The sequence below is a fragment of the Cyprinodon variegatus genome, unplaced genomic scaffold, assembly GCF_000732505.1.
Source record: "Cyprinodon variegatus isolate N-32 unplaced genomic scaffold, C_variegatus-1.0 Scaffold171, whole genome shotgun sequence".
NCBI lineage: Eukaryota > Metazoa > Chordata > Actinopteri > Cyprinodontiformes > Cyprinodontidae > Cyprinodon > Cyprinodon variegatus.
In genome coordinates this window covers 1032405-1044406 of record NW_015150624.1, presented here as the reverse complement: position 1 = coordinate 1044406, position 12002 = coordinate 1032405, and the positions used below count along the sequence as shown (strand labels likewise).

Sequence of the window (12002 nt, the reverse complement as noted above, 5' to 3'; positions counted from 1 at the left end):
CTTCCTCTACATCACTAATCTTCAATATGTTAATGATGCCGATACTCAGTGTTAGTAAGCAGGGCTGTTGGTCCAGGACTCAGCCTCCATTACACACCTGGATGACGTCTCATTTGTTTGTTTGGTGTTTTTTGTTTTGTTTTGTTTTTTGTCACAGTATCTGGAAACGTTTATTATAAGCAACATAATAGTTCATAAGTTTGGGAACTTCTGCTCCAAGTGCTGTTTATTTAATTACTGTTTCTTTTCAAAAACAGAACAAACTGTAGAAGGTTATTTTCCTTCAGGACTAACAGGACAGAAAACCATCAAACACATTTAGTTGCCAGCAGAAACCTTCTGGTTGGGTCTCACCCTGTAACTACACAGTAACCACAGGCTGACCAGTAGGGGGCAGAATTGCACCAGTCCCCTCCTCTGTGCTCCAATATACTAAACCAAACAATTATAAGTTCTGACCTCCATGCTCCAGGAAAACGCGGACACATCGCTCTTTTCCTTTGGCGGCGGAGAAGTGCAGCAGCGTCCACCCGTTGGCGTCCCGTATCTTGGGCGAGTACCCCTGCTCCAGCATCCTCCTGACGGTGCAGATGTCCCCCGCTGCGACTGCAGCCTGGATCTGCAGCTCCTCATGGAGGTCGGGGTTCCCTCTGCAGTGATGGTTCAGCATCCTGTTACGTTTCAGAAAGGAAACGTTCAGCAGCTCGCTTTAGAAGATGAAACAGAAGCTTAATTATCTCAAGCTAATGTGAAACCATGTTTTTCCTCGGCCTATTTGTGAGATGAAAGATTTAGATTGTGCCTTTTCTTGGCCAAATAAGAGTGAGTTTAGAGAAATCTTGTACCAGGCCCTATGCTGGAATGTTTATGGTAGAGATGATAGAGTGCAGTTACCTCCTTACTCTAGACAAGGGTGAAATATAGATAACATGCCCTCTAAGGAGCTTAAGGCTCCATCTTGCCATGTTGTGAAATGTTTATCTGGATAGTGGAAGATATATGAACCTAACAGGAAATGTCCTTGATGAACTGAAGTTGTTTTGCCTCAATGTTGAAGTGTGACAAAGTTCTTTATGCAGGGGGTGGGGTGGTTCCATGGCAATGTGTTGCGATTTTGTGCGTGCTGTGCTTGTCTCTAAAGCCTGGCATACACTGTGCGATTTTCAGGCGATTTTCGAGTCATGCAAGAATCTTTCGATCGGGCCGACTTTCAGCCTGATCGTGCGTCGGTAGTCGTGTAGTACACAGGGGGTAACGAGGGGCGATCAGCCTCTCACGACCATCTCCTGATCAGGATTCATGAGGTCGGGAGAAAAATCAAACTTGTTCATGGGCAAATCGCTCAGGGCGCAAAGAAGGATTCTTCTTCTTCTTCCTCTCAGATGTAAACACAGCAGCATGGCAGGTGCGAGTGAAATGCAGTTCTGTCAGTTAAATTTACAGACCGTACTAGCCACGTTTGCTCACCCATGTCTTTGTTCAAATACCTTGTCGCCTTTTCTTTTCAGGGCTTTCAGCACAAAAATGCACAAATTGCCAAGGCGACGTGTTTCACTCTAGTGAGCTTTATGTTCCTCTTCTACTCATTTGGCTTCTGTATAGACGTGTTAGAGCAGCTCCATCTGGAGCTGAGTCCAACGTGGTTTTTAGTCATACAGTGTGAGCAGGTAGATCGCATCAGAGCATCGGGCCGAACATAAATCGTGAGCTGTGTACTCACATTGTACGACTGAACACTTTGGCTTAGTCGTACAGTGTGACCAGCATCTGCATGCAATGATTGAAAATAATCGCACAGTGTACGCCCGGCTTAAACAAGACTCTGGAGTCTGACGACAGGCTTTTTGGAGCCACTGGAGTAGCTGTGGGATGATTCATGATGGAAATTTGCCTTGATTGTTTTTGCAATTGTGAATAAACCTTCAGTGCCTCTAACTCTACTTCAAACTGCTCAGAAGTGATCTTAAAACCCTTTTCCATAACCAACAAGCATTTGAACTTTGTTAAAAATTCTTATTCCAAAAAAGGCTTTGAGGTCAACTTTGCTGTTTTCTCAGATTGTGTTTTAAAATGATCAATTATTTTCCTTTAAGGTTGATTAAGGTTAAGGTTGACGGATTGGATTATTTCCAAATCGTGTTTTCCTGATCACATGCTCTTCCCTTTCAGTGGGCAGACCCTCCTCTGGAGCCAGGAGCAAAGACTCGTACGTTTTGGTCTTTATATATTTGGTGCTTTTGTTTCAGGTTTGGTCATGTGACAATGAATGTGATGGAGCAAAGCATTGTGGATGTTAAAGCAGAGAACTAATATGTGGTTTTTTCATTGTGTCAAAAAAAGTAAGGAAATACATCATATATGTTATGAGCAAAAATCATTAGGGTTAAGGGCTGGTTATCCTCCCCCAGCAGTGAGTCGCAGTGAGCTTGTCGCAGATATTTTTGATTTATGCCCAATATTGAAGCGTGGTCTGCGCTGTGTTATTCAATGCCACAACGCAAGACGGACAATCAGGAACTAGCTGTGGTGTCTAGATACGGCCGAGTCGGTGAGGAAGTGGAAAAAACGCAAGCTTGTGCAATAACGGCGGGACATAAGGGCCAAAATGAGTGGGGATCTAGGTGGAAAAAGGGTCTAAGCGCTCTTGTGCACCTTGCTCTTCTAGCTGGTCCATCTTCACGAGTCGTTTTCCACAATGGTGGTCATACAAACAAAGCAAGCCGGTAAGGTACCAAACAGGAAATACGCATAGTGTCGAGCGGATGTAGATTTGACCAAACAGGGGCCTTCTGTCTGCGGCATTGTCTGCGGTCAAATACAACAACAAAAAGAGAGGTGCACCAGAGTGTCTGTGGAAGGGGCGGGGCATAGGTGCGTTAACTGCGAAACACACGCAGACAACCTGGTTTCTGAGTATAAACCAACCTTTAGACTTTAAATACTGCTTTTAGTCTAGGAATTACTGAATAGAACCAAAATACATTACAGGCTTGATGTAACTAGGGCTGGGATTTACCTGCATTTACAATATAATCGCAATTACCAAAACGCAATGTCCAAATCGCAGAAGCACTTGAATTCTTTAATCACACTATATTTAAAGGTATTGTTCAGGAATAAGACCCGCCCTCCCCACTTTAAAGAAAATAAGCACGCAAAAGCGTGTACAAGCCCGTTTCTCCTCCGCACGCTCTGTTTAAAAGTTGCAGTTCTCATAGCTCATACAAGCTTACTGTGCCCAAAAGTCCACCCTAACCTCTAAATCCCTCAATCACTATATAGGGCGGGGACTATATAGTGAACTTTATAGTAAAGTCAGTTAACTGATCATTTGGAAAGATGATCCCTGCTTTTTGTTCCCCGTTGGTCATGTAACTCCTCATTCATTGCGCAGTGCCTGCGTCATCTATGTTATTAGTCGCCGTTGTGACAGTAAATCCCACAATGCTTTGCGAGGAGAGCTCTCCATGCAAAGCATTCTGGGATATATCTGCCTCTTCTGAGGCCTTTCTCTTCTTCTCAGGCACTTCGTAGACCCTTTTTCTTTTATGAGCCTCGGCCATTTTCAGCTAACCCCCTTTGGGAAGGTTGGGTTTCATTGCTTGAACCGTTGGTTCCCTAAGATATACGCCTAATAGTGCGCATGAGCAGAAAAATAAAGCTAACGGGATGAACGCGTAGAAAGGCCTTATGTAAACATATCACCAGAATGATTGGTAATTAGGAGGACCACTTATTTAGATGATCCATTTGGAAATAAAAAATTGTCCTCTATACCTTTAATAAGAGTTAGACCCTAAATTTCTTCCTCCAGTTATTTTTGTGGAGGTTAAAGGTGGTCTGTCTTGTGTTTGTGGAACTGTTAAAGGTAGTCTGTTGCCACACAGAAAGCTAGAGTTGCAGCTAGCATATAGATCCATGCATGCAAGCAGAAGTAAGCACTTTTTCACACAGTGGTTCCAGTAAGATCCTGAGACAATGGACTCTAGAGAAGCAAGCTTTCAAAAACTGAAAGCCTGGGTAACACATCTACCGTACAAGCTTAGTGTATCAAAGTAAAACTACAATTTGCATTCCATTGGCAGATCATCTCATTTCTCTTCTCTAATTACAGGCAAATTCACTTTTAAGGATAACTTACTTTAGTATAGATCTGTTTTTTCTTCCATCTGTTTCTAAAACGTTTAAAAACATCAAAGCTGCTACATCAGACCCATGCAGCAGTTTGGTGTAACCTCCTGGAGCTGCCAGCTTAATCCTTACATGTTTTTTAGGAAAAAAGGTGCCTTATATAGATCCGCTAGCTATAATATGTAATGGCCGATGTTGATATTTAGTTTTAAAGTTAGCCTCGCCGATGGCATGTTGATTATATCGTTCGTCCCTCCTAGATCTATTAATGGATCTGTAAACATATTATAAGTCCTTCTGAAGGGTTTATTTTTATTCATTAAGGGCAGGCAAGAGATGAAAACAACCATTTTTCTGCCAAATAGTGAGTCAGATCTGTCTTACTATTATATCTCATTTAATGTTGTTTATATTCAACATTTCAGACTAATTTACTATGTTTAAAGTTATATTTTTCCCTGTACAGCTCTTTCAATCTTACTACTGAAAAGTCCTGTAAAATCAACTAAAATGACAACTGATAAATAAAATTATGGCTGTTTGGAATCTGTTGTGTTTTTTCTTTTAGTCTTCAAGTTAGTTTAAATCATTTTAAATCTGCTGAAACCCAGAGCATTTTATTATGTTCTAAAGGGTAGTTTTCTAACATGGACTGACCCAGGGTTACTTTCAATAAAACTTTCACTAGAGACGATTACCTTCCGGAAAGGACCGCGCACACACAGCTTTACTTCATTTTAAGGCTAATTCATTTGCCATTTAGTTCAACTCCAATCAGAGGTTGTGTTTATGCCGGAAAACGTGGCATTTCCAACCGCAACAACATGTCTGAAATCTAATTTTTAGAGTCTAGTTCAATGACTACCTTTAAGTTGTCAAAACCTGAATGTGAACAACAGCTGAGTTTCCCCTCCAGTAGATCATGCAGCTACCGGTATTTCCGGTTTGTTTTAATCATAAAAAATGAGCCTAGGTTGATGTTAACATCAAGAACACTGTCAATAAATGTGATCTCCGATCTGTCAGACCCTGGACGTACCTTTTAACCAGCTGAAGAGATGGGCTTCTCTTAGTCATATTGCTGCTGCACCTGCAGATGTTCTGCTGAAACACCACAGAGAAAGAGAGAAAATTTATTAAATTCAAGTTATTTCTAAAGCGCGAACTTACAACACGTCATCTCAGGGTACTTTACAGTTCGCCAGATCATCCAATCATATTGATTCAAAGTTTTCTATCTATGAAAACCAGTTGATTGCATTGACTCATTGACTCGAAGGCAATCCCTCACACTAAGCATGCTTGTAGTGACAGTGGAGAGGAAAAACTCCCTTTAACAGGAAGAAACCTCCAGCAGAACCAGGCTCAGTTTGAGCGGCCATCTGCTGAGGCCGACTGGGGTTCAAGGAGACAGAAGCAGAGATACAAAATCAGCTGTAAAAGGCGGCCCCGTCCAGGAAACACACAGCCAGGCAGACGAGCTCTGAGCTCCCATGTCAGAGGATGAAGAGAGCACATCCAGCCAGTCACAGTCAGAGAAACAGGACTACACTGAAAAACTGGCCGATCTCCAACATCTATAAACAAACATCTATAAATAAAGGCGTTGATGGTAGCAGCAAAGATTATAAGACAAAGATCTCTTTTCACCTTTTAAATTCAAGCCAGGGTTAAATAGAGCCACGTGGTTTTTCCTTAGTGTTTATCAAAGAAGTGCTAAATTAAACTATAGGTTTTAAAACCGTTACAGGAAACGGAGAAGACTATAATAGTGCCTTCAGCTGACAGGATGCTGTTGTGATATGAGCTGAATATAATCAAACACTATTTGCTGCGTTTTATTTGACATTCATTAAATATGGGAAATTATGTGATTGAATTATATATGAATAGAAGCATACGGCTGTGTGGAGGAAAAAAGGGAAAATTCTGACAAATACAAATGTATGAATCCACTAAAATACATTTGTTAAGTATAAGAAGTAGTTACTGCCCTCTGGGAAGCGGCTTTGCAGCATTCGCTGCAGGACCAGCAGGTTCTGCAACAGCTTTTTCCCTGCGGCCATCAGACTTTTGAACCGTTGAACTCTAAACTGGACTCTGCATCACACTTGCAACATTATTTTGCACTACCAATGTGGCTGAAACTTTTATAATCCTTTTAAATAGGACACAACTCAATGGTATACTGCATTTTGCACCGTATTTATTTTGCACTGCACTGAACTTTTTTATATCAATGCCCTCTTGCAACATTTTCTAAACTGGTTTCCTTTTCTCCTACACCGTTTACATTCTGACCTTTGTTGCACTTTCTAATGGTAATGCTCATTTATATAGTTAGTTATAAGCTGTAAGCAACGTAATTTTGTTCTGTATACACTCAGTGTATACAAAATGATAAAAAAAAAGTTTGGCTAAGTCTAAGTCTACTGTCCATACTTTACAGAAAATTACAATTTTAATAGTCAACACCAACCATTCCAGTATTTGACAGTATAATATATCCCAGTGTATTTTCACAATTTTTTTTGTTTTGTTTTTATTTGTCATTACCATGAAACCACATGGGATTTTGAGGGTTTTTAAAAGTCTGTTGCCACTTGACAGTGGTGTCAAAAGTACACACATTTGTTTCTTAAGTAGAAGTATAGATACTATATATCAACGTGACCTGTTCACCCAAGTAAAAGTGAAAAAGTACGGTATGTGCTCCAAAAACAACTTAAAGTATAAAAATATAAAGTAACCTTTAAATAAAACAGCCAGATGCCACTATATGAATTAAAAGCTAAATTTTTCGACTATTTCTAAAACATTCTTTGAGATAGGGCCAAGGATGAGGGAGGTCTTGTTGGTCTCCATCTCCCGATACGCTCTCGCCTGTGTCCGACCTTTCAGACATTTCAACATCTTTTTCTGAATCCAACATTATAGCATGGCATAGACAATTCATGTTTACAGTTTGAAGAACACCTGCTTGCTTCTGATGATTTCCTTTAGCTAACCAATGAGTGTTTGCGTAATATGACTCATCTAATTACACTAGTTTTCACTAGATGTGGATGGAGCCAATGGTCTGCATTGGATGGGGCACATGACGTGAAATAAATATTTATGAAGATAAAACTGAAGCTAAGAGTAACGAGTAACGTTTGTTTTAAAATATAAGGAATAGAAAGTACAGATACTTTAGTGAAAATGTAATGAGTAGAAGTCAGAAGTAGGAAGAAAAATAAGTAATGGAGTAAAGTATAGATACCTAAAAAGTGTACTTAAGTACAGCAACAAAGTATTTGTACTTTGTTACTTGACACCTCTGACAATTGATCAATTACGTAAGAAGGAACTGAGTTCTGAGCTGTCCTGTTCTGTAGTTTAGCTTTTTAACCTTTGACCTTGTGATTTTGAACTGCAGACAAAAAAAAGAAAACAAAGGGGCAGAGATTAACATGTGTGGATAACACAAGGATAAAAAGCACACAGAGCATGAGGAATACACCTCCTACAGTGATCACTATTATAACAACAACACTACAACAGTGTGGAAAGCAAAAAATTATTATAATTAAGAGCAAAATGCTAATTAGTTAGATAAAAATAATTAAGAATAAGAAGCAGCATATTTAGGATGAATATGTGGATACACTTCCCTCCCAGTTATGAAATAATCAATGTGTTGTTTTCTTTCTTAAGCAATTGATACATTTGATACTAAATATTCAGTTTAAATTTCTGCTTTGTTTTTTATAAATCCAATGGATGGCCGTAAAACTGAAGCTTAGCTCTGTAGTTTGGACCCAACAACAAATATTAAACGATTTAACTGGTTAATGTCAGAGATTGATGAATAAACAATGAAACCAACAAAGTGGCTGTTTTTAAACTAAATTATCCTTTAACTGTTCTAAATGATCAATTATAATGACAACTGATTGCCCACGATGAGATGTATACCGAGTCTGCAATCAAAGAGAAGAAGATTGTTCAACAGAAACCTGATTTGATGATGTTATTTTTACCAGGCTGTTAGCTGATGCTAGTTAGCCAGCAGGCTAACTAACTCTCGGGCGTTAGTTCGCTAGCTTGTCTGTGCCTTCAGGGGCAGAGTCAGGGACCAGTTGACGGTAGTAAAGAGGATGTGTCGATAATAAAGGTGATAATGTAAATATAAAGCCAAAAACGGCCTTTCTGCTTCGGTAAAACAAAGACTTACTGTGCAGAGGCTAAGCAGCCGTTTAGCCAATCAATCAGCTCCAGGGAGGACTGGAGTTGTCAAAGCTGCATTTTTCTGCTTCTTTCAGCTCTAATCCCAGAGAAAAAAAACAAACCAGCTCAAGGTTCAGAGGAACTTCAATAACAGGACATTGGAGCGCCGTCAAAGTTCATTTTGCTGTCAAAAAAGCTTTGACTACAAAGTCTCAGTGACAACAGTGTGACCTCACCAGGAAAAACAACCAAACTTCCGCCCATTTGATACTTCACAATAAAAGCATCTGTTCGATTAGACCTAAATCCACAAACAAAGTGACGGATGTGAAAGGAAGCAGTGCTAAGAAAGGAAAATAAAAGCTCCCAAGGAGTGGAGTGAAATTTGTTGTAATTATTGTTGCAAGCAAAAAAAAAATATTTTGTAAGTGTGAATATTGGGGGAAATGCAACCCGGAAATGAGAAAAATGTAAAAAAATGTTTTAAGATATGTTTTTTTTATTAATTTATCATTTATTTATCTTTTTGCTATTATACAGAAGAGGGTAAAAATATCATTCTTAGATATAAAGTGATGTAGGGCTGCTCAGTGGCACAGTGGGTAGCACTGCTGCTTAATTCCCGACCCAGGGTCTTTCTGCATGGTGTTATCATGTTCTCCCTGAGCATGCGTGGGTTCTCTCCGGGTACTCCGGCTTCCTCCCACAGTCTAAAAAATGGATGGGGGGTGGGATTCAGCGTGTGTGAGCTGTGATTGACACTCCATCAGACGCTCCTCTGGCTGTGATTGGTTGTTTTGACTCGTCCCGAATTATTCTTTCCAGATTGAAATACAGGCAGTATGCGGTACCAATTGAAGCAGTTTTTTTCACAGGTTACATATCACATGTACTGCTGTCTGGGCATAGGGACAGTTTTAGCCAATATGACAAAAAAGTGATTTTTAAAAACTTACAGATTTCAGCTTTAACACCTGTGCCTAGAAATTCTGTCCATAAATGTTATGAAAACAATCAGGGACAAAGAGCAACCTTAGCAGAGTCCAACTGTCTCTAGAAATGATTCTGGCTTATTGTCGGCAATGGAGTCCAAGCTCAGACACTGGTCATACTGAGACCTGACAGCCCTTCTCAAAGGGGCTGGTACCCCAAACTGCCAGAATACCCAACACAGGATCCCCAGAGGGACGTGGTTTCTAACTATTCAAAGCACACCTAGACTGGTTGGAAAACCTCACATGCACCATCCAGGACCACTGTCCTGGATGGTGCATGTGAGGTTTTCCATGACCATCCAGTCAAAAAATGGCTTCCTCCTGAAGCCATTGTTTGACTATCCAATGAACGCTCCTCTCCAGAACCGCTGAATAGACTTTATCAGGGTCTAGGTCTGGTCTGTCCTTCCAGGGGAACTGCTCCTGATTTCAATGCAATATTGCATCTGTGTTAACAACACGACATCCAGAGCCTTAAGGAACCCTGGGGGGAGGAATCGTCCAGGTCTGAAGATCAGAGGATAATACAGTTGACAGCAGATATTTTAGAGGAAAGTTCTTTATTCTTCACATATCTGAACATGCATACATTACAAACAGTTGAGATTTGTTATAAAAGATTTTGCTGACAAAAAAGAAGAGAAAAACTTTGGAAAAGTGTTTCTTCTGCCAAAATGGACTTTGTAATGATTTTTGCAATGATCCTTCTTCATATATATATATATATATATATATATATATATATATATATATATATATATATATATATATATATACAGTAGATCTCTGGAAATACATCAGACATTTCAGTCTAGAAGAGTGCAGTTCTAGGAACAGCAAAGATACTGAGCAGAACCCTCAAGCTCCCAGGCCTCTGGTAGAGGACCCAAGCTTGGAGGATAAAAGGGGGAAGACCGCCCGCAATGGTTGAAGAAGAGGTTTTTTTAAATTATATTTCATATTTAGTTTTAAAAACCTATATTTGCAGATGACTCTCTGATTGATTACATCATTCTAAACATTAAATCAAATTTTGCAAGCCAACGATTACTCCATGCTTGAGTGGTTCTGTTTCACCACATACTTTTACTCCTAATTGAATAATACTTTTTTTTTAGATTACTAACTTCTAGATTTTACTTGAGTAAAAAATGTTACAGAAGTGTTATTCTTACTTAAGTAAATGTTTGAGGTACTATATCCAGCTCTACTGTATGCAGAAATGCCCCCTTCCCCCATTTCAAACATTTTAAAATACCACCACTAGGTGGCGGTAGTAGCTCACCACATGAATAAAATGCACTATTAAAAAGCCCAAAATTTCCAAATAGAAAAAACAAACAAACAGGTATGCCAACATATTGCAGTCGATCAAACACTGATGAACATGTCATCTTAGAATGCATCAGAAAAAAAAAACATTTTTTAAAAGCTGGTCCAATTAAAGAGAAAATTTGTTCTCTATTATATACTGAGAAAAAATATGGCATACCGGTAATTATATTATAATCTTTATTAGTTTTATTTGCGTTTACGTTCCAACGACTTTCACCCTCATATCCAGTAGGTGGCGGTAAAGACACATCAACTTCATTTCACCATCGCATTAAAGTAGTAGAAGAAGAAGAAAAGTCCGACAGGATAACCATTTATAGGGGAGAGAAGGAAAACAAGACCCATTCGAGATGGAAAAGTGACAAAAAAATTATTTTGACATTATTTTATCAGTTTTATAAAGATGAAAACATGGATGTCCCTGATAGAACCGGGCTGCCCTCCACCAAAGAGCTGTTTTCCTGTCTCACCGACTGTCATCAGTCTTTACTCACAGGATCGAGTCCAAAACTCAGCGACCATGAAGTCGGGAGGCTGATTTTCTGCGGAGTTTGTGGACAGGAGCCGGGAGGGGACACACAGGAAGGCGCAGAAAGCAGCAGGTGGGAGCTGACATGCTTGAGTCTGACGCTGCTGAAGAAGATCTGCTGCTCGGTGTCTGATCGGAGCCTCCATGCAGACATCCTCAGCCTGCTGCTGGGACACATGGACCTCATGCCTCAGCTGGTAAACATCAGGCTAAAACAGCCGCAATGAAACACGCTAGATGACGTCAGTGGTTAATGCACGAGCCGCTCTGTTTCCCCAGGTGCGTCTCTTCCAGGAGGAGGATCAGGTGATCTCACACCTGGCTGCTCAGAGCGCGTCTGTCTGCGTTCTCTACCTGCTGGAGACATCAGTGAGTGGAAGAAAGACCAGCAAATACCAGGAGCCCTCAGTTACTGGGGCCCTATGACAGGATGAGTAGAAGGGCCATGTTAGAGATTTGATTTGTTCCAGAATAAAGTCATGATACCATTAGAATAAAGTAATAAAATTGAGAGAATAAAGTCGTATTATTGAGAGAATTAAGTAATTAAACTAACAGAATAAATTCTTAACATTATGAGAATGATATTTGGGCTGCTCAGCAGTGCACTGCTGCCTTGCAGCAAGAAGGTTCTGGGTTCGATTCCCAGCCTCTCATCCGTCAACAGCTGGAGATGGGCACCAGCATCCCTCACCACCCCCTCTTGGGATAAGCGTGACAGAAAATAGATGGAATGGATGGCATTATGAGAATAAAGTCTTAACATTAAGAGAATAAAGTCTCAACATTACGAGAATAAAGTC

The 12002-nt window shown here is 40.1% G+C and overlaps 2 protein-coding genes across 5 annotated transcripts in view; one reads left to right on the top strand and one right to left on the bottom strand.

The window, feature by feature from the left end:
• asb7 (ankyrin repeat and SOCS box containing 7) overlaps positions 1–8588 on the bottom strand; it is an 18366-nt gene extending 9778 nt beyond the window's left edge. The window contains exons 1-3 of one of the 4 annotated variants that reach the window (XM_015378401.1): positions 8348–8588; positions 5171–5235; positions 460–707 (exon numbers count right to left, since the gene is read on the bottom strand). In XM_015378401.1, the coding sequence (XP_015233887.1) occupies positions 460–707; positions 5171–5208 (286 nt within the window). In that variant the 5' untranslated portion in view covers positions 5209–5235; positions 8348–8588. The remainder of the gene's footprint in view (positions 1–459; positions 708–5170; positions 5236–8347) is intronic. The other 3 variants (XM_015378404.1, XM_015378403.1, XM_015378405.1) reach the window with 3 other exon arrangements.
• Positions 8589–10952: 2364 nt separating this feature from the next.
• lins1 (lines homolog 1) overlaps positions 10953–12002 on the top strand; it is a 10460-nt gene continuing 9410 nt past the window's right edge. The window contains exons 1-2 of the mRNA XM_015378361.1: positions 10953–11396; positions 11479–11568. Of these exons, the coding sequence (XP_015233847.1) occupies positions 11082–11396; positions 11479–11568 (405 nt within the window). The 5' untranslated portion in view covers positions 10953–11081. The remainder of the gene's footprint in view (positions 11397–11478; positions 11569–12002) is intronic.